General features: G+C 38.3%; 1 protein-coding gene across 2 annotated transcripts in view; it reads left to right on the top strand.

Moving 5' to 3' along the window:
• The first annotated feature begins 1076 nt into the window (after positions 1–1076).
• The window catches only part of LOC115210617 (DNA repair endonuclease XPF), a 61077-nt gene continuing 45105 nt past the window's right edge, over positions 1077–17048 (top strand). For both annotated transcript variants that reach the window (XM_036502612.1, XM_029779219.2), the window contains exons 1-8: positions 1077–1234; positions 3927–4023; positions 5279–5361; positions 6666–6788; positions 12343–12400; positions 13739–13891; positions 14621–14734; positions 15719–15867. In XM_036502612.1, the coding sequence (XP_036358505.1) occupies positions 1161–1234; positions 3927–4023; positions 5279–5361; positions 6666–6788; positions 12343–12400; positions 13739–13891; positions 14621–14734; positions 15719–15867 (851 nt within the window). In that variant the 5' untranslated portion in view covers positions 1077–1160. The remainder of the gene's footprint in view (positions 1235–3926; positions 4024–5278; positions 5362–6665; positions 6789–12342; positions 12401–13738; positions 13892–14620; positions 14735–15718; positions 15868–17048) is intronic.

Raw genomic sequence — 17048 nt, 5'->3', positions numbered from 1 at the left:
CAAAGGCATTTCGATCTGTTTGCATCCGTTTTTCTTTGTCTCTTTTTATTCAAGTGGCTAATATATCTAGTTTTTCTTTTTTCTTTAAATTTTGAGGTAGTAAGTTGAGGGAGATAGGGCAACGAGCAGAGGTGGGGCACACGCTGTGAATTCTTGAGGAACCTATAAGGTGCATTTGAAAGTAGAGAAATAACCAATCTTTAATTTTACGAATTCATAGGTCCTGGGACTTAATATTAAATTATTGTTGTGTCCTTAAGGCTTACTATGGTATTTTCGTATGGATTTTTAAGGACTTCGTTAGCTGGCAATTTCACATTTCCTTGCGGGGGAAGAGTTTCTTACTTTTCATGGAGGGGGCGTACTCATTGGGTCAAACCATTTATATTTTATACAACTGATACGGCGTATAAACATTACGATTAGCAGCTGAACCAAAGAAACCAGACCTTCTTCAAATTACATCACACAGTTTTTAAAAAATGTATGACGTACTCTTTTACTTATTTCAGTCATTTGACTGCGGCCATGCTGGAGCACCGCATTTAGTCGAGCAAATCGACCCCGGGACTTATTCTTTGTAAGCCTAGTACTTATTTTATCGGTCTCTTTTGCCGAACCGCTAAGTGACGGGGACGTAAACACACCAGCATCGGTTGTCAAGCAATGCTAGGGGGACAAACACAGACACACAAACACACACACACATACATATATATATATACACATATATACGACAGGCTTCTTTCAATTTCCGTCTGCCAAATCCACTCACAAGGCATTGGTCGGCCCGGGGCTATAGCAGAAGCCACTTGCCCAAGATGCCACGCAGTGGGACTGAACCCGAAACGATGTGGTTGGTTAGCAAGCTACTTACCACACAGCCACTCCTGCGCCTATCTATCTGCGAAAAAAAAAAAAAAAGAAAGTAAAAGAAAAAAATGGTTAGACTCGAATGTCTTTAATCAAAAGTTTGCTTCGTCAACACCAATTAATTAAATACAGTACAGCAGCAACGATACAATAAATATGGGTAAAGTTTTCACTGGGGGAACCTTGTAAGCCGTCACCGGTCGGCAGGTGTCTCATGTGGCGGTGAAAGCAGAAAATGTGATTCTTTTGCACCAAACAAGTTTTGTTTATTTACGGAATTTCAAGAAATGCCGCTCTTGGAATATGAAAAAGAAATATTTTTGAATTGCTTCCACGACGATGGATTACTTATTATGTCACAGTAAGTTCTTGAGATTCTTTTTATTGGATTATTTTTATGAAAGTCTTTTAAGTGAAATAAGTTCACAAGTTTTAAGATCACAAATTCTGTCTCGCTGTGGAAATAAACCCTGTGTATATATTTCTTTATTACCCACAAAGGGCTAAACACAGAGAGGACAAACAAGGACAGACAGACGGATTAAGTCGATTATATCGACCCCAGTGCATAACTGGTACTTAATTTATCGACCCCGAAAGGATGAAAGGCAAAGTCGACCTCAACGGAATTTGAACTCAGAACGTAACGGCAGACGAAATACCGCAAAGCATTTCGCCCGGAGCGCTAACGATTCTGCCAGCTCGCCGCCTGAATAGACCCTGAATAGTTCCACACACCAGTGCTCTCTCTCTCTCTCTCTCTCTCTCTCTCTCTCTCTCTCTCTCTCTCTCTCTCTCTCTCTCTATCTCTCTCTCTCTGCCGGATGAATCCGAGAACAGCTCGACTAGTTTCCACTGTGTCTCTCCATATAAATGCTGTCTCTGACTTTACTCAATGAACTTATTATGTATCTTCAGTAAATACGTGTCTCGCCGAATAATGCCCAGGCCCATGTTTTTATGTTATTAATTAGTACTATCTTTGAAATACAAGGGAAGCGAAATACATTTTCAGCATTGGTATTAGTAATATAAAGGAGTGTGTGGGGTACAATGAGTACAATTTGCTGCATTTTTTACTTTGAGAAGAAAAAAAATTGTTTTTACAAATGTTCCCTACCTTCCAAAAACTAATTCAGCTTAGCAAAGGATCTCTAAAAGCATTATAACATATTCAGAGCCCTATTTCGGAAAATTAACGCCTTTCTCATTGAGCATATGAAAGACCAATTTAGATGGGGCAAAATGAGTAAGACAAGATTAAGGTAAATTTGCTTCTTCAGTTCTCTTAAATCACATTTAGAAAAAACTCATACACGTCAATATCCATTCTTAGCCATCAGAAATTTAGCAAAAATTAAAATATTTAGGTTAAATAAAAGAGGATCAAGGAAAAATGGCACATGATATGAAATTAACAAAACTTGACTAAATCTGAAAGTTCAACAAAATAATAAAATAATAATAATAATAATAATAATAATAATAATAATAATTAGATTATTGTATACAGCGCTCAGGTGCACCACAACTTGTCAGAAAGTGCGTATAAAGTATATGCAGTAATGTACAAATGTGTGGAAAGCGAAAATATCTATAGATTCTTCACAATTTGCTGGAGTAGCTCTCTTCCTGATATATTTATGCACCATACACATAAGAGAAAAAAATGACGTTATTACTCATTTTGCCCCCCTTTAGACCATTGGTTTTGAAAATTGAATATTATCAAATTAGACATTAGTGTGGGGAAAACTGACTTGGAATCCAGAAGAGAAAAGAATGTTGGTTGTTAAACACCAAAAATTATCCTGATATTAACAACCTCAATTATAATTGGGAAAATTGAGGAAATATTTCTTCAGAAAAAGTACCTATCACCTGACTCTTTCAAACTCTCATCTTCAACAACTATGCTGATCAATTCTTATTCTCAAAGATGACGCAGTTGTACAAAATGATGATGCGATACCAGCATGTAATGGTTTCAAACAGGGAGGGAAATAATGAGAAATCAGAAATTATTCATTTTGCCCCACCGCATTAAATTACTGTTAGTGATTTTCTCTAACCTTAACAGTGGAATTAAAAACCCTGGATATCAAACAAATATTTACACACGAAAATATACGCTTAGCTGTTTAAAAACAAAGCTACATTCAGCAATTGTTGATGCCAATCCTCAAAGAGCTGATCTGTATTGTAGGCTTGTTTGCCCTCTGTAGTGATAATGTTTGTTCTATTTATTAATTTAACATTAAAAGTCTCGATTCAGCATAAGAGTGTGATTTGTGGGAGATTTAGCTGGTATTTCTAGCTGGTTGAGCTACCGTGTAAAGGCACTTCTTTTGTCTACATGTATAGCCTGAGGTAGTTTTGTGGGGAGAGTGATTCCTCAGATGCTTATTCCATATATATATATATATATATATATGTGTGTGTGCGTGCGTGTGTGTTATGTTATGCCTAGGAGCAATGTATGGTACCACAATTCTCAAATGAAGCTAAATATGACAACCTGCTCCAAATCTTTGTTAGAGTATCCACATAAGTGGAGTCTCGACTGGCGAGTTTTTACTGGCATCAACTCATATAAGCTGTAATAATGGAATCAAACCAAATCCAAACATATATCTACAGATTGGCAGGGTTGTTAGAGCACCAGATAAAATGCCTTAGAGCATTTGTTCCTGTCTCCTGCACTCTGAGTTTCAATAATACCAAGTTCAACATTGCCTTTCATCCTTTTGGGTTCACCAGCATATACCTTTCACATACATGTGATAAGGAGAGATAAGGAGAGGACAGGAGATGACTGCAATCATAGAATATTAAGACAGAACCCTGACATCAATGAAACCAACTATTTGTGTGTGTGTGACTGAGCTTGAAGTAATCAACTTACCTTCTCCCTTCAAACTTTCTGGTCTTGTACCAAACTTTGAAACTATTATTATTATTATTATTTACATTTTTGGCTGATTCTCCCAGTTTACTGAGTCTTGTGACACAATATTGATCATCGTTATTCCTGTTGCTTTTATTTATTTCAGGGGCCTTGGTCTTGAAAGAATATTGATAAACCTAATAAAAGTCTACTGTGACCCTGGAAATCTTGTCTTTGTGCTGAATAATAATAATGTGGAAGAGGTAATGCAAAGTGTTTCTGGTTTTCTTTCTCTTGGACTTAGTTTTATTTCTATTTTATGTTTTAAGAATAAATATGCAAGACATTGTTCTGATTCTTGCTGTCCACTGTGCATCCCACCATTTGTTATTGGTTGGCAGTTCATATCGACAAAGAATTAGTTTGCTGAAGTTCTAAGCAGGAATCACAGACTCTTGTTAGATTCGTTCATCCAGGGTACCTTTGACTAACAAGACACAATGATGTGAAAACACTGGGTGTTTCAGGGTCTCCTTATGCCAATGAATCTCGTGTGTTATGAAAACACATTCCTCTGAAAGGAGTTGTTATCCTATGATGAAACGCAACAGCAATTAGTATATTCTTCAAATCAGCAGGTTGTAGTTTCGTTATGTCAGGTTCATGTATTATAAATAAGGTCTCTGTAAACTGTGTTTAATCCAAGCAGACTCAACCCAGTGAGGAAATTTTGTTTAAATATGAAGCAGATCTTAGGTGCAAGTATGGCTGTGGCAGAGACTGAGTTTTATCCCACTGTGTGGCACCTTGGACAACTATAATAACCTCAGACACACCAATGGCCTGTGAATGGAACTGCTAGGCAGAAACTATACAGAAGCCATTTGCATAAGAAATATATGTGTGCATGTTGACATGTTGTGTCTTTGCATGACACCACTTGAGCAAGATGGTGATGTCATGCTTGCATTCCCTGCATGCTACATGTTCTGTAGCATTGTCATTTCGAAGACAAGACCTATGAAGTAAAGATATCTTACATGAAAAACATGAGCTGGTTAGAGGAAGGGCATCAGGCCATAAAATACTGCCTCAAGTAAGTTTGTCCAGTTCCTGCTAGCATGGAAAACTGATGTAAAAACACAAATGATTGAATATATCCATGAGATCCTACACTTTTTGGAGTTGATTGTTTTCACATTTTATTTAATATTTTTCTATCATCAATACCTTCTTTTGTCGACAGTAATTTTCGCTCAGCAGATGCTGTGTCAGTTTATACTATACACCTGTACCAGTGTGCAGCTTCCACTTCTATATACATCAGCTCATGGTTTTGCAATGCCTGACCTTGCCTTTTCACTCACATTCCTGTCTTGCTGGACTGGAACAAGACAGAAAATAAATTCTAAAAAAATAAAATATTTGTAAAAATCATAAAAATATTCATGATCTCAGCTGTCATTGATAACAATATCAACAACAATAATATTTTTCTGTTTCATATTGATTTTCAAGGATTACATTTGTGATCGTCTAAAGTCTGATGGTGTGAAGGAAATACCTAAAGTCGTAACAAATGAATTCACTGCACCAAACAGGTAAGACAGTGAGACAGACTATCAGGTGGAAAACCAGCAATTTGGTGTTATCTGAAAATAAGAGGTCAATGTTGAAGTCTGCATCAATTTTTTTCAAATTTAAAAACCTGTGTTCCTTTTGATTTTTACAAAAATCTTTCTTTTTGTTCTTTCATATTTATCAAAATAATCCTGTTTATTCTTATCATTGAACTAAATTACGAAAATATCAAGGAAAGCATAATTGTATTGTCTAACATATGAGGTCTCATCAATAAGTATCTAGACTGTTGCCATAGTAACAAAACTAAAGCATTAAGAATGAAGCCATTTGGCCAAGATTGACCTTGAGCTCTGCTGTATATGTGCACTAAGTTTTAACATTCTAGTTCACTTCCATTGTTTATAGCAGTGCTTGGAAGGAAGGTGTGTAGTGTGTGATCATCACATTGACCATGACAGAGAGAGTTGTCATTGTGATACCTGCTCAGAGGCCTATGCAAAGTTGCAGAAAGTGCATGGAGAGGAGTGTATGAGCTGCACACAAGTGTACAAGTGGTTCAAACGTTTCCAACATGGCTGAAAATATGTTGATATTAGCGAACGTTCTGGTAGACCCACAACCAGTAGAACTGTGAAAAACATTGCAGCTGTGATGGGAAATCATCGAATCACCATCTGTGAGTTATCAAAGGATGTGTAGATTAGTTACGGTTCAGTTCAGTCCATTACCACTGAAGATTTCGGTATGAGATGCATGTCTGCCAAGTTTGTGCCAAAACTGCTTTCAGCTGACCAAGAAGACGCACGGGTTTCAGTTGCCCAAGATCTTGATTGAGTCGAGAACGATGAAAACTTTTTGTAAACTTTGTGTAGGCCTCTGAGCAGGTATCGCCAAGCTTTTGGCAAAATTTGATGCAGATTCTCTGCTCAACTTTCTCTGACATGGTCAATGCAATATATATGCACGCACATACATACATACATTTGTTTTTGTTTTTTTTGCCCCCACCTTGCTTGACAACTAGTGCTGATGTGTTTATGTTTATACCCCCTTGCTTTAGCAGTTCAGCAAAGAAAACTGATAAAATAAGTACCAGGCTTTTAAAAGAAAAAAGTAAATAATGGGGGTCAATACATTCGACTAATAATTTTTCAAGTTGGTCTCCCAGGATGGCTGCAGTCTAATGACTGAAACAAGTAAAAGATGTAAAAGTTAAAAGGTATATAACTGAAAAATAATAATAAATTGAAATATTGTGTATTTCCTTTTGTGGCTGATTTGTTCAATTTAGAGATTTTAAAATTAAAATTTGATTTTTTAGGCAGAAAATTTACACAGAAGGAGGTGTGTTGTTTGTGACTTCACGGATTCTTGTCGTTGACTTTCTCACAGAAAATATTCCAGCCAACCTCATCACAGGCATTATCGTCTGTAAAGCTCACAAGTAAGATGTTCTAGATCTTTCGAATGTTGTTTTCTTTATCTTTTTGCTAAATGTTTTTTCTTTTAATCACACTGGATCAAAATATTGAATGTATTTTGCAGAGTTTCTAAATTGTACACTTTGCTTCACAGTTTACCTAGCTGTCAAAAATAAGTTCCAGATCAGCTGAGAAAGCTAACTTTTGAGAGACTAGCAACCTATCCAGTGTGAGAGTTGTTGCCCATTTGCTTACAGATGAGTGAAGCACCAGCTCTACAGAAACCTGAGCTATATGAATAGTATTAGCACACTTGTAATTACAACTGTTGTTCTTCTTGCTTTTAATACTATTATTATTATTATTATTATTCTCTTGCAAATGTTAGCAGTAAGCCAGCTTAGTTCACAACACATTTGTTATCAAGTATCTGTCAAATTACATCCCCTATGTTTAGTGTGTGTCTAAATTAAGTACCAGTTGTGTCCTAGGTCAATACAATCAACTGGCCCCCGCCTGCAAAATTTCAGACCTTGTGCTTATAGTAGAAAGGCTTAAGTGGGTGAATTAAAATGGTATTTTCATAGAAGGTTCTAATTTAGATCACTTTAACCCTTTAGCATTCAAATTATTCTGTCAAATGCAATGCTTTTCATTCACATTGTTTTGAATTTATCATAAGAGATATCCTTGTAGCTTTGAGCTTTCAATGATGTAATTGTAGAGTTTTAGAATGGTATTGCATGGTAGGTGTGAGGAGCTTGATCTGATTAGTTTGAACATAAAACAAGTAGAGTATTTGGGCCAGGTATGGCCAGTTTAAATGCTAAAGGGTTTAAAATATGAAATTTGTATCATGGAACCAGGGGTGGTCTCAAGTGGGCTGGTATCAAAAGGCTAAGTCTTCTAACCGTAAATTCTTCATGATTTGAATTGAGTTTGCCTTTCATATTTCTTGCCCTCTGCAGTGTCGATGGTGTATTTGGCTTGATTTTTTTTTTCTCAGTCAGTTACTTTCTTTCATCATCATCATCGTTTAACGTCCTCTTTCCATGCTAGCATGGGTTAGACAATTTGGCTGAGGTCTGGCGAACCAGATGACTGCACCAGACTCCAATCTGATCTGGCAGAGTTTCTACAGTTGGATGCCCTTCCTAATGCCAACCACTCTGAGAGTGTAGTGGGTGCTTTTATGTGCCACCAGCATGAGGGCCAGTCAGGCAGTACTGGCAACGGCCACGCTCAAATGGTGCTTTTTATGTGCCACCTGCACAGGAAACAGTTCAGTGGCACTGGCAACGACCTTGCTCGAATGTCTTTTCATGTGCCACCAGCACAAGTGCCAGTAAGGCAATGCAGATAATGATCACGCTTGAATGGTGTTTTTTACGTGCCATCAGTACAGAGGCCAGCTTGTTGCTCTGGCAACAATCGTACTCAGATGGTGCTCTTAGCGCTCCACTAGCACAGATGCCAGTCATCGAATTTGATTTTGATTTCACTTTCCTCTACAAAAAATAAAAAGTAAATGACCTTGTATCTATTCTGTATGAGTTAAATATATTTCTTTCATTTCTTTTGTCAAATTTCACTAGAGTTGACTATACCATTCATCCACTCTACTTTGATAAAATAAGTTAGTGGTGATGGTGGTAATGATGATGATGATGATGATGATGATGAATATATCTTAGTCAACTCTACTGGAGCAGAGTTCTGATATGAAGTGACTGACTGGAAGTAACTTACAACCTCCTAGATATAAATCGTAATTCACTCAGTATCTTCTTTATGCATTTATCAGTTTATACTAGATATCAAAAATTAGCTGCCAAATCTTTTGGAAATATTTTCACTTAAGCATTATAATAATAATAATAATAAACATTGTGTACAGTGCTCAGGTGCACTACAACTCATCTAAAGTGCATATATAATCAGGTGTAGTTTCGACGGATTTCGGAAAGCATGAGGGCCTTAAAGGATGCAGTGTCATGGCAGTCAACAACTGACGCAGGCAGTTTATTCCATGCTTCAGCAACTCTGAGCGTGAAGAAATGTTTCCGAAAGTCATGGGAGCTGTGTTGTTTTCTGACTTTGTAGGCATGTCCACGTGTGTTAGACACATGGAGATCAAAAAGGTGTTCAGTGTTGTTATTGGTGAGGTGGTTGACAACTTTGTGGGTGTTTACCAAGTCCGTCGCCAGACGCCGGAGCTTCAGTGAATCCATGCCCAGGGAAACAAGGCGCTCAGAATATGGTAGGTGTCTGATGGAGGGTATGCGTTTGGTTGCACGTCTCTGAACAGATTCCAGGAGGTCAATGTTCTGAGCAAGATAGGGTTCCAAACTGATGATGCGAATTCCAAGTGTGGTCGTACCATAGCTGTATACAGTTTTAAATAGATGGCTGGAGAGCGGCTAACAAAAGTCTTGCTGAGTGATGCCAAGACACCCTCGGCCTTCTTGACAATTTTAGAGATATGCTTTGTCCAAGCAAATCACTGCTGACAGTGATGCCTAGGTCACGCTCGCAAGAGGATTTCTTGATATCAGTGTTGTGGAGGGAGTATGTGGACGCAGGGTTTTTTCTCCCAAAATGCATGGTGGTACACTTGTCCACAGCCAGTTTCAGTTGCCAGTCTGTGATCCATTGCTGCATTGTGTCTAGGTCTGATTGCAGGAAAGAGCTGTAGACAACAGGATCTGTCCTCTTGATTTCAAGGTACAGCTTGATGTCGTCTGCATATTTTAATACTGTGGCATTCTTTAAATTGGCATCTATGTCATTAATGTATGCCACAAACAAGAGGGGACCAAGGACAGATCCCTGTGGTACACCCGATGACATCTCATATGGTGTAGAATGCTGTCCTAGAACTGTGACTACCTCCTTTCGGTTGAGAATGAAGGATTTCAACCAGTTAAAAAGGTCATCCCTCACACCCATTGCAGAGAGTTTCACCATAAGCCTTTTGTGTGGCACAGAGTTGAAAGCCTTAGCAAAGTCAAGGTAGACAACATCCACCCATGAGCCACTGTCAGTGATCTGAGTAATGTCCTCAAGAACTCGACAAGCTGATCACTGCAGCTGGAGTTAGGGACAAATCCATATTGTGAGGGTCGGATGAGACTGTGTGAGCTCCAGAAGTTCCAAAGTGTTTCTCTGACACACGATTCCATCAGTTTTGCAATACAGCTAGTGAGACTGACTGGGCGATAGTTGACAGGTGATGTGCGGTCGCCCTTTTTGAACAGAGGAATGACACTGGCAGTTTTCCACTGTTCCGGAGTAGCACCATTGTTGAGACAGTACTGGAAGAAAATAGAAAGCTGGTGTAAAAGGAAGTACCTGCCACGTTTGAGAAGCAGGTATGTAACTCCATCAAGACCAGGGGAGGCATAGTTGCGCTTATTTTGAAGGTGACGTCGCAGCATTGCAGGTGTAAATTCCATAGTTGTTATGGAATTTGCTGTTAGAGATGGTGAAGATGGTACATTTTGATTTTCACAGTGAATATGTTTGCATAGCACTCGGCAATGAGTTCTGCGCATTCCTTGGGGTCGTCAGTGATCTGGTTTGTGTGAGGGTTGCGAAGAGGGCCCACTGGAGAGTGAGGTCTCTGCTTCGAATGCACATATTTCCAGAAAACCTTGCTGTCAGGATTGGCTGCTATGCACTGTTCAAATTCAAGCACTGCTTTTTTTGTCACTTGCTTGAGATGGTTGGAAGATTTATTCCGCTTCTTCCTGTTGTGTCTGATTTATGCAACTTGTATTCCCGTTCAGCAGTTCACGTTCCTTCCTGGCAAGTCGGACCGCTGAAGTTTCCCAAATTGCACTTTTGGGGCGGTTCTTCTTTTTCTGTTTACATGGCACTGATGCTGCACATGCTGCCCATATTGAGTCCAGGATACTCTGGAGTATAGTATTCACATCTCCAGAGTTGTAGAATTCACGCCAGTTTGGGTGCTGTAGTTCAGTGTGGTACAGGTTCCAATCTGCTCTCTTCCAATCGAAGGAAGCAGATTGGAGATGGTTCAGGTTTTTGTTGTTGCCCGCAAGAGCCAGATTGGCGATGATCATAGCATGATCAGAGTCGCCTAGAGGTTCCTCCGTAGTGCAATTCATAACCGCTTCAGGAGTTGTGGTGAAGAGCAGGTCCAAGGTGTTGTCGCCTCTTGTTGGAGAGGTGACTACTTGTGACCAGTTTGAGTCCAGTACAAGCTCAACAAAATCGTTTCCACTCTGTGGCCAATGGAAGGTTTCCCAATCGATCTCAGGATGATTGAAATCGCCTGCAATAAAAACATAAGTGGCTGTTTTCCTGGCAGCAGCTCGGAGGATATCGCAAAGCTGTGTGTCCTGATGGTAATTTGGGGGACGATAAACAGCACCAAGCAGGAGTGTTGACATGGTCATACGTACGTCACAGAAAAAAACTTCTTCTTGTGATTCGTTCAAATCGGCACAAGGAATTACTGAAAAATTTGAACGAACGTAGACCATCACACCACCACCACGGCGGTAAATGCGGTCCTTGCGGAAGAGGTTGTACCCAGTGATGTTGAAAACCCCATCACAGAGTAAGGAATGCGCCCATGTTTCCGTGACAGTGATGAAGTCAAGGTCAATACTTCTGACGTAGGCGTTGAACAAATGAATTTTGTTGCACAAACTGCGAGCATTTAAGGACAACAGTTTGTACCCTGCTTGCAGTTTATGAAGGTGTGTAGAGGATGGCAGGTTGTTCAGGTTTAGTTTCCCTGAGTTGCTGTAGTCTTTTTAGTTTTTTTTTCAGTGTCAGTCATTGTGGGTAGAGAGCACTCAGACCAGCTGGTATCTCTCTTCCACGTTTCACCCGTCTTAACAAATCTCCAGATTTGTCCATCTTCACGAAGACTGAAGCTTTCTTGTAGAGCTGAGTTCCGGTTCAGGGAAGCCGCTACACGTAGCTTCGGACGTACATCGGATGGTAAGCCTGGGCGTGTTCGGAGGGTCGTCCGATTTTCACGCCCAGCTTTAATTGAGGCCAGATGGTACGCAGTTGCCTCAGCGTGGTCTGGAAAAGACAGCTTGATGAGCCTGGGTTTTGGGCCAGGTCGTCCAAGGCGGAGAGCACCTGTTGGGGGAACGCAGCCTAGGTCTTTGGCTGAGTTGGCAGCAAATGCCTGAAGATTAGCCATGTCTTCTGGCACCCCAATGACAATAACTTCATGGGTAGCAGAATCCGCGGTCTTAGATGCGGCAAGAGGTACAGGGAGGTTCTTCAGCAGAGCATTCCGATAAGACCCTTCATTGTGGAGTCCAACCTGAATGCTTGCTTTTATTATGTCTTCTGCTTGAAAATTCTTCAACTGGTTCATTCTAGAATCCTAGTGGAATGCCTGTAGTGAATGTGAGCCACATGGCATCAACTTTCTTGCAATCCCATTTCATCTTTGTTGTTGGGATGGGAGGTATATATCTCAAATTATTGTGAAAGAATTTTTTATTATTTTCCTTTCTTTTCAAATTTTTTCAGGGCCAATGTTTTTTTTTACTGAAGATAAAATAATAATTTTTTTCTGATTTTTAGAATCTTGGATTCATGCCAGGAAGCTTTTATTCTCAGACTTTACCGACAGAAAAACAAAGTAAGTGGAAATTCTGAGTTTAAAGTATATCCCATTATATTCTAATTAGATAAGAAAACTAAAAGTTTGAAGAGGTTACTTACAAAGCAATTTTAACATATCTCACTTATCCTTGGTTGCTTTCAAATAATATATCCAATTATCTATATATATAAAGCTGAAGTTGTCTGTGTGTGGCAGGGTTGTTAGCCTTCAACTAACACTATCTCCTCTGAGACCCTGCGGTGCAAGTTGGCCAAAATTGAGAGTATGATAGAGGGAGGCTTGCTCTTCATTCCGTAGAAAAAAAAATTCAAATCAGACCATGTTAAGACCAAAAATTATTTACATTAAAAAGGTGCTTCTTTCTATGAAAATCTCAATTTTTTACGATTTTTTGACTGCTGTGTCACCATTTTTCGGTGTATTTCAACCAGAAAAATGCTCACTTGAAGAGAATAACAAGCTACATTATGCAAAATTTTTACTTTTCAAAAATTCCAATTCTAAAGAGTCAAAACAAACCCGAGCAATGCCGGGCGATACTGCTAGTACTTTATAAAACATTGATTCTAGATTTTGGGGAGAGGCTAAGTCAATTACATCAATCCCAGTGCTCAACTGGTACTTATTTTATCGACCTCGAAAGGATGAAAGGCAAAATCGACTTTGACAGAACTTGAACTCAGAACATAAAAATGGGTAAATACCTTATAAAAATATTGGCAACATACTATTGTAGTATCAATCTTTTTGCTCTCTCTTCTCTTTGTTTCTGTTAAAAATTAAAATAAGGTGGGGAGAAAGCATACGCATGTACCTCAGAAGAGTGTAGTCCCTTCGCCAATTTCCTCTAAATCTTGTAGTCTGAGTTGGGTTATAAAACACAAAGGTGAAAATCCATAGTAATTACAGTAAAGTTGCATCACCTTGACTTTTGCGTTTTCTGTCATCATCCATTCTGTTTCCTATTTTCTATGCTGTTATATGTTGGACTTGTTGACAGTAATACAGCTTCTTCCCAGTCTTTTTGATTGTGTCTCTTAGGAAGCTTAATAATGGACCAAGGTAAAATCTAGATATTACATGTTGATTATCATCCTCATCCGCTATCACATTGCACCTCCCCTACATAACCTGTATGGTTGTAAAATACAATATGTTTGCAGAGCTAATTGAAGCATAGTCTAATTGGATGTAATAATCTTGTGATTTATCTTGCTACTACATCTGTGTCATAAGGTTTCCGTTGTTCATATGCGGTTAATTACAATTATTCAACAACAAAAATAACATATTTAATGCTTTGGCAGCAGTATTCATGTTCTGTTCTAAATACCAAATATTTATCTGTTATAGACTGGTTTTATCAAGGCCTTTTCTGACCGGCCTTCTGGTTTCACAACTGGTTTTGCCCATGTTGAAAACGTAATGAAAAATCTTTTTCTCAAGAAACTGTTCTTGTGGCCACGGTTCCATGCTAATGTTGCAAGCTGCTTGGATAAACATAAGGTAAGATTTCATTTAAAACTGTTGATTTTTGTTAATAATTTTGTTTGTTTTTGTATGTGTTTTGTTTCATTTACATTCTGTGATGATCATTTACTTTTGACCTAATATATAGTTAGATTGAAGAAATCAGCACTGGATCAAAGTGGGCTGTGATCAGTTTAGTGGATGTTAACCTGAGTAGACATTTCTTTTGTTGATGCTTATCCCTGAGTCACTCCTAACTGAGCAGATCTTTTATCAGACATTCTAGCCATGATAATCTTTTGCACTACATATTTTGTGCTTCCTTTCTGTTTTAAGACAGTTGGATGTGATTTGAAATGATTTGGTTATCATTTCTAACAAGTCAGAGGCCACATACATATCAATGTTGTCTAAAAAGGTATTAAGGAATGCATAACAATTTAGTTGAAGATGTATTATTTAAGGACAAGCAGATTAATATATAGATGGTAAAAGGTAAACATATGCTTATTGGTTTTATTGGTTTAATAATTTCTTAGCTAGTCAGCTGGTAACCTCCACTCTTCTTTTACTCAAAAAGCACATGTTCCTCAATAACTCTGCTGGCCACTCTTGACGACTTCTGTTGATTTCTGTCTTTGCTATTTCTATGATTATCATAAATTTCCTTTAGTTTCTCTCTTGTCTTTCCATTCTTTATTCACTCATTTAAAATTTTTCATTTTTTGCTTCTGTGATTCATTTTTTGTTTTTCTTTTGTTTTAGATAGAGGTTGTTGAGCTGCACATCCAGATGACGAGTACAATGGTTGCTTGCCAAACGGCCCTTCTTGATCTTATTAATTCCTGCATCTCTGATCTCAAAAGATATACCTCTGCCGTAGGTGATATTTTATTCTGTGGTAATACAGGTTTCTTCTAATATTGCCTCAAGGTTACAAATTTATAGTAAAAGACTGGCATCAATTCAATTGACCGCAATACGTTACTGGTACCTTAGTAAGATTTGAACTGAGAACATAAAAAGAAGTTTACCTAAACCCTGCAAAACATTTTTCTTTGTTTGGCTCTTTACCTATTCTGTAATCCTGTGTTGTAATATTCTCTTTTTGTTAGAAAAACGTCCTTAATGAATAACAAATTAAAATTCCTGATGTTGTTACCAAGACAACACATTTCTTGGGAAGAAACATTTGATTAAATCAACCACTGAAGAATAGAAGATAAATGCAACTTATACAAGATTTGAAGCTGCATGTATAAAAATGATTTTGTAACCTCCGTTTCTTTGGTTTTTATTTATGCACCCTTTTAAAGCCTAGCCAGGCTCATGGGCCTGGTTTCCCAGTTTCTATGGCATATGTGTTCCCCCCAGCTGGACGGGATGCCAGTCCATTGCAGCATCACTCAAGAAACAGGAAGAGAGAGTGAGAGAAAGTTGGGGTGAAAGAGTATAACAGGGGTCACCCCCCCCCCCACCGGAGCCTCATGGAGCTTTAGGTGTTTTCGCTCAATAAGCACACACAACGCCCAATCTGGGAATCGAAACCGCGATCCTCCGACCACGAGTCTGCTGCCCTAACCACTGGGCCATTGCGCCTCCACATTTCTTTGTCATCAAATGAAATTAACAACAGTAAGGATGATAATGATTTCTTAGTTCAGAGCAAATCCACAAATCTGAGGGCAGGACTATGTTCATGTCCATGATCGATAATTTACTGATCCAAAAGAAGACATTCTAGTGGTCTGTCTTTTGTTTGTGTCTTTTATTTTTTACTTCTTTCTGTCATCCTGGGGCACCAGCTTAGTATATTTATTTGTATCATTTAGATAAACTTTTTCTTTCTTCTATCTTCTTCAGATTGATTTTGATGAGATAACAGTGGAAAATGCGATTGGCAAGTCCTTTGATATTATGATTCGACATCAACTGAATCCTATTTGGAACCAGCTCAGCAGCAAAGCCAAGCAGATTGTCTCTGATCTCAAAACCTTGAGGATGATTAGCCAGTAAGTCTGTCAGCATTATCACTCTTTGTTGTCCTGAGGCTTTCAGTGCAAGGTTTTTTGACTAAATGTTTTAGGATATTGCAGTATAGATGTTGAACCTTTTGTAATTCCTGAGGATCTTTGAATTCAGTCCTTAACTCTGATTTCCTTGCATTGATCTGAGACAAATCTTGGTATAAATTACCTGACTCTTGACATATCTTTTTGGTTCATTATGCTGGTGCTTATCATCATTTCTGTGGCATTAAAGAGACAGGAAATACCTTGTTACCCCAACAAAACACATTAAACCTTTGCCTCCTCAGTGCCGAAGTTCTTGGGAATTCTGTCCCTCCTTCAAGAAATTCAAACTGAACGTTAGTTCTACTGGTCCAGAGCCTTCTTACAGAAGCCATGTTCATTGCCATTCTCTGTCTAATTAATAATTTAAAAACAAACAAATCGAAACCTGCTGTAGCATTGACAAAATCCAAGATGCTAACCTCTCAGCTTGCTACCTCTATCACTATCATACCATCCATACTCTCCTACTTTATAATAAGTGATAGAATTACAAAACTCAAGACTACTGAGTTTAGGTGCTTGGTATCAGTTTCTTCTGTAGCATTATGTAATATATTTACTTCACTAATTAGAAGTAATGAATTTAAGTAGCTGTACTCAATATAGTACTTGTACTTGGTGTCAGCTATTAAAAAATAAAAGGCAATGTAGACCTGGTAAGATTGAAACCGGGTTTTTGTTTAATCCACCTAACTGAAATAAACAGAGTTATGTCTCTTGTTCATGAGATGACTATAAACTTGTAAATCTGAATTTTGTTGATGTAGTAATCTCTAGTGTCTTGGAGAGAATCAAGCACTTGCTTGATTCATCTAAATTGGTTAGAGTATGGTAGTATAAATTATCTAAAAGACTAGCTCAGATCATGGGGTGAACCGTACAGCCAGGTCTTTTAACTAAATAACTGATTGCTTTAAGTATTCCATCTCTAATAAATATTGGTAATTTAATGGATAGTTATTCTCTGAAGTGTGTAACATACATGCAAGTGTGCATGTTTATATGCATTTGTCTGTTTGTATGTGTTTGTTTGTTTACATCCGTGTATGTAAATATGTTATATATACTTGCTATCTGTCTGTCTTTCCCTCTCCACTTTCACACAAATACATTTCAAG

Source organism: Octopus sinensis, linkage group LG4 (genome assembly GCF_006345805.1).
Source record: "Octopus sinensis linkage group LG4, ASM634580v1, whole genome shotgun sequence".
Taxonomy (NCBI): Eukaryota; Metazoa; Mollusca; class Cephalopoda; order Octopoda; family Octopodidae; genus Octopus; species Octopus sinensis.
The sequence above is the reverse complement of the archived record's forward strand: the minus strand, read 5'-3'. Positions and strand labels throughout refer to the sequence as shown.